Below are 5,118 nucleotides of genomic sequence, written 5' to 3' on the forward strand. Positions count from 1 at the left end.
CGAGTGTGAAGTCACTGCTACATATACAATGGTATAAACGAATGCCGCAATGTATGCGGTGATGTATAATACGCTGCCGTATTATTGTAGCTTAGGTTTGCTCGCCCAAAACAAATATGGCTGACACCCCACCTTGTCGTCTCCGCCTTTTCCGCTTCCTGTGACGTCAGCAGTGTGCGTCTATTGTACGTCCTCGCGGGTTTCCTGGAGCTGTAGTGTGAGCAGACGGGGAGAGAAGATGAGTAAGGCGCACCCGCCCGAGCTGAAGAAGTGAGTCGGGGAGGGATTGTGCAGAGCCGGGAGCCATGGTTTGTGCTGTCTCCCCGGTTATCTTGAGCCCTTCTGGGACGGAGCATGGCGGCATTACCCCCGCACGTGCCCTATAGAGGAGTAGTGGAGGGGCAGCGACCAATCAGGTGGAAGCTTTAATTCCCCAGCGGGTGTATTGGAGATGGCAGGCGGATTCTGATTGGATGCCCGTTTTGCAGTAGCCTTAGGGTGGGGTCACGTGGTGCAGCAGCAGCCCCATTCAGTGCTATCCAAACTGAACCTCCAGCTGTTGCAAAACTTCAACTTCCAGCCAATAGATGTCCGGGCATGCTGGGAGTTGTAGTTTTGTTACTTGCTGGAGGTTCACAGTTTGAAGACCACTGCACTGACAGCTGTGTGCACATATTCTAATGGCCCCTTCACACTATGTATTTTCCAAGCAGAATTCAGCTTGGGAATTCCAGTGCAGCAGCTTCACATTGTGCTCAACAGGATTCTGCTGCACTGTTCACATTACAGAATTCTGGACTGCGCTGTTCAATCCACTCGGAAATGCATTGCAGTGTATGGAGACAGCGCATTTCTGAGCGCTCCTAGTGCCAACTGATTCAGTCGTGTCCGCTATAGATGGAATCTCTGCCCAGAATATCTCCATCATGTGTATGGGCCCTAAGGGTCTTTTCCCACAGGTTTATTTAGGTGCTTGTTTCATGATCTCTGTACTACCACACAAAGCTGTGGCTGACCTGCCCCCTCCATGCACCTCTATGGGAGAGGTGAAGATACTCGAGGGCAGATGCATGGAGGGGGCAGGTCAGCCACAGCTTTGTGTGGTAGTCGACACGCCCCATTCATAAGTAGAGCCAGGGGGTCTCAGCAGTCGGACCTCCTGTGATCTGACACTTATCCCAATCCTTAGGATAGGGGATACTTTTTTCTATCCCAGCGTACGCCTTTAAACTCTGGTGGAAAACGTACCGGTGCCAGAAAGTTAAACAGATTTGTAAATTACTTCTATTTAAAAATCTTAATCCTTTCAGTACTTATTAGCAGCTGTATGCTACAGAGGAAATTCATTTCCTTTTTTTCGTTTCTTTTTTTTTTTTGTCTTATCCACAGTGCTCTCTGCTGACACCTCTGTCCATGTCAGGAACTGTCCAGAGCAGCATAGGTTTGCAATGGGGATTTTTCTCCTGCTCTGGACAGTTCCTGTTACGGGCATCAGGTGTCAGCAGAGAGCACTGTGGACAAGACAAAAAAGAAATAGAATTTCCTCTGTAGCATACAGCTGCTAAAAAGTACTGGAAGGGTAAAGATTTTTTAATAGAAGTAATTTACAAATATGTTTAACTCTCTGGTACCATTTGATTTAAAAAATAAAAATAAAGTTTTCCACCGGAATACCCATTAAAGATGAGAGATCTCCTTGAATATTCTATTTCCATCCTATAAGTTCCAGCAATGGAGACGGGAGTGGGCATACAGAGCTTTCATGCTTCCGTGCCCTGGGATATGCCCGCTCACATGGGTGAATATTTGAGGTGGGTGGTAATTTGGGGACATAGGCAGGAAAGCTTTGTATGCCGGCTCCCGCCACCCGTTTTGTCAAGGACATGTTCTCCTATGTAGATTATAGCTGTATGGTAATTGTGTTCTTTATGCTAAATGTGAATTAATTTTGTCTTTTAGGTTCATGGACAAGAAGCTGTCGTGTAAGTATCACTTGTCTATTCATTGTATATAGGACGTGGATAAACAGGAGATGGAAACAGCACTAGAATCCCAGTCATCAATTTCCCTTGTCCTTCATTCTCCTCCAGCTTCACTTCCACATTGTATCGTCTCTATTATATAGCACTAGGGGGGGGGGGCGCCATTTTTGTAAATGTGCCTACTTATGTATTTTTCTGTGACTTATCTTACAGTGAAACTCAATGGCGGCAGACACGTACAAGGAATTCTGAGAGGGTTTGACCCATTCATGAACCTGGTATTAGACGAGTGCACAGAGGTGTCTGGAACTGGGAATCAAAACACAATTGGCATGGTGGTAAGTGTCATCTCTATGGATAATATAGGTGGATCAATGCAGTAGATCAGCGTTTCCCAACCAGGGTGGCTCCAGCTGTTGCAAAACTACAACTCCCAGCATGCCCGGACAGCCTTTGGCTGTCCGGGCATGCTGGGAGTTGTAGTTTTGCAACAGCTGGAGCCACCCTGGTTGGGAAACGCTGCTGTAGAATTTAGTTCATTGCTCACCATAAGGTTTCATGCACAGTGTGTGGCAGCATACATATTCATGGTGCTGCCATATTGTGGTCCGTACAGCACTGTATTTCAGAGGTATTAGCTGGGGTCACACCACGTTTTTGCAATACAGTTCCCGTATACATTTTCAATTTGAAAACCGTACGGAACCGTATTGAAAACCGTATGCATTGACTCTCCATTGATAACCGTATTCCAAACGATGAATCCAGTTGTGTCCGTTTTGCATCCTGTACGGTTGTCAGTTTTTTTTTTTTGTTTTTTTTTTTCCCCCCGTACCCAAAACCGTAGCCTACCACTGTTTTTGGTCCAGTTGAAAAACCGTATTGAAACGTATAATTTTTATTTATTTATTTTTTATCGTGGGAGTCAATGTGCGTACGGTTTTTGACTTTGCACAGTTTTTTTTTTTCTTGGAATTTCAATCAAACAAGTGATACTTTAATCATAATGGAGTGAAAATTTTAAAATGTATACTCCTTTTTAAGAAAAAAAAACCATGCAACCAGACATCATTTTTCAAACCGTATATGGATTAAAATTTGTACACACGTTTTGATACAGTTTTGGGTAATCCGTTTTTATCAAAAACCTGATACGGAACTGTATTGCAAAAACGTGGTGTGAACCCAGCCTAAAACAGTTCAGTAAAATAGGGTGCACTTTTTTGTCTGTGCAAAAGCCATATTACCCTCTATAATAAGGACACACGGGTGCCGTAAGACCTACACCCTTCCTTGGTCGACATATCTGTCCAACAGAGAATGGGTAAAGACCAATGTAGTAATCCGATCTAATTTGAAAGAGATGATCCCCCTAATAGCCTATGGGTTGTCCTTTAAAAGGGTTTCACCACCATGAACAGGATAGGGGATAAGTATCTAATGAGAACATTAGAGATGAGCGAACTTACAGTAAATTCGATTCGTCACGAACTTCTCGGCTCGGCAGTTAATAACTTATCCTGCGTAAATAAGTTCAGCCTTCAGGTGCTCCAGTGGGCTGGAAATGGGGGATACAGTCCTAGGAGACTCTTTCCTAGGACTGTATCCACCTTTTCCAGCCCACTGGAGCACCTGAAAGCTGAACTAATTTATGCAGGAAAAGTCATCAACTGCCGAGACGTTCGTGACGAATCGAATTTACTGTAAGTTCGCTCATCTCTAGAGAACATATCTGCTAGCAATATGCAACAATACTCTAATACAGGTATACAGGTAATACACAATTTCAGTCATCGAGATTCAGAGCTGATTGGGTTAATAGCAATTTTTTTTTTTTTTTTTTATTATACCAGAAAGATATAGGTGGGAAAATACATCCATAGAAACAAACAGTCTTTGAAGTGTAATGCATGTTGTGATACATTAAATTACTTTTTCAGGTTATAAGAGGGAACAGCATCATTATGTTGGAAGCTTTGGAGCGAGTATAGCACCACGAATAGAGACGGATGACGTCCTGGAAGACCCCGTGCTGGAGTAACATTGACCAATTAATGACCCCAGTTCTGAATGAATGATGTGTGCGCAAGACTCTTTACCTCTTTGTGTGACTTATGGTTTTTGTTTTGTATTAAAATGTTTCAATTAGATGTTTGAGTTCTGTGTTTTTATTCTGAACCATCTAGTTTTGACTTTTAAAAAGCAAATGTGTCTGTTCACAACTCACGTTCACAACGAGGGAAGAGCTAACTTGGCTAAATCCAGGTTTACTCCAAATTTTACACACAACTTGATGATTCTGTAAATCCCAAAATTGACATTTGTTTCTTACTAATTTCTCAAAATGTCATCTGTTACTACAAGCCCTACACAAGTGCACATCTGCTGCCTTGTTATTCCTTTTCCATACTCTACTACGACTATTACTAATTAACAAAAGTTCCCATAGAGCCCTACACAATAATTTGTTATATAACACCATTATCAAATATGGGGCCTCTGGTCTCCAAACTATACTAAGCAGTGTAGCTTACTAAATATTATACACCAAACAAGTATAACCACTGCATATAAAAATTACATTTTATTGACTTGCCAATTAAAATCACAATAAATAATCATGTGCCGATATTCAGATGATAGTCACAAAAAATGCTGTTCAGTGATGTCTCTAATAAAGTGAACAGTGTCATATACTAACTGGGAAGTAACCAAAAGTATATGGGTACTAGGGGAAATAAAAAAAACACCAAATATTAAAATTAGAGATGAGCGAACTTACAGTAAATTCGATTCATCACGAACTTCTCGGCTCGGCGGTTGCTGACTTTTCCTGCATAAATTAGTTCAGCTTTCCGGTGCTCCGGTGGGCTGGAAAAGATGGATACAGTCCTAGGAAAGAGTCTCCTAGGACTGTATCCATCTTTTCCAGCCCACGGGAGCACCTGAAAGCTGAACTAATTTATGCAGGAAAAGTCATCAACTGCCGAGCCGAGAAGTTCATGGCGAATCAAATTTACTGTAAGTTCGCTCATCTCTACTGACTACATCACTGAACAGCATTTTTTGTGACTATCATCTGAATGTCGGCACATGATGATTTTTTTTGTGTTTTCTCTTTGATGTTAAATGGTAA

At 42.3% G+C, this 5,118-nt stretch overlaps 1 protein-coding gene across 1 annotated transcript; it reads left to right on the top strand.

Moving 5' to 3' along the window:
• Positions 1-135: 135 nt before the first annotated feature.
• On the top strand, positions 136-4,132 carry SNRPG (small nuclear ribonucleoprotein polypeptide G). The gene is made up of 4 exons (XM_056571454.1): positions 136-270; positions 1,960-1,982; positions 2,196-2,320; positions 3,923-4,132. The coding sequence occupies exons 1-4, from the start codon at positions 239-241 to the stop codon at positions 3,971-3,973; spliced, it is 231 nt and encodes a 76-aa protein (XP_056427429.1). The 5' UTR covers positions 136-238; the 3' UTR covers positions 3,974-4,132.
• The last annotated feature ends 986 nt before the right edge of the window (positions 4,133-5,118 follow it).

Source organism: Hyla sarda, chromosome 4 (genome assembly GCF_029499605.1).
Source record: "Hyla sarda isolate aHylSar1 chromosome 4, aHylSar1.hap1, whole genome shotgun sequence".
Taxonomy (NCBI): domain Eukaryota; kingdom Metazoa; phylum Chordata; class Amphibia; order Anura; family Hylidae; genus Hyla; species Hyla sarda.

What these genes read in the sequence shown, in the direction of transcription:
- SNRPG (XM_056571454.1), top strand. Translation starts at nt 239, where the DNA reads ATGAGTAAGGCGCACCCGCCCGAGCTGAAGAA. An exon ending in CACCCGCCCGAGCTGAAGAA is followed by an intron (nt 271 to 1,959) that starts GTGAGTCGGGGA and finishes TTTGTCTTTTAG; the next exon opens with GTTCATGGACAAGAAGCTGT. An exon ending in AAAACACAATTGGCATGGTG is followed by an intron (nt 2,321 to 3,922) that starts GTAAGTGTCATC and finishes TTACTTTTTCAG; the next exon opens with GTTATAAGAGGGAACAGCAT.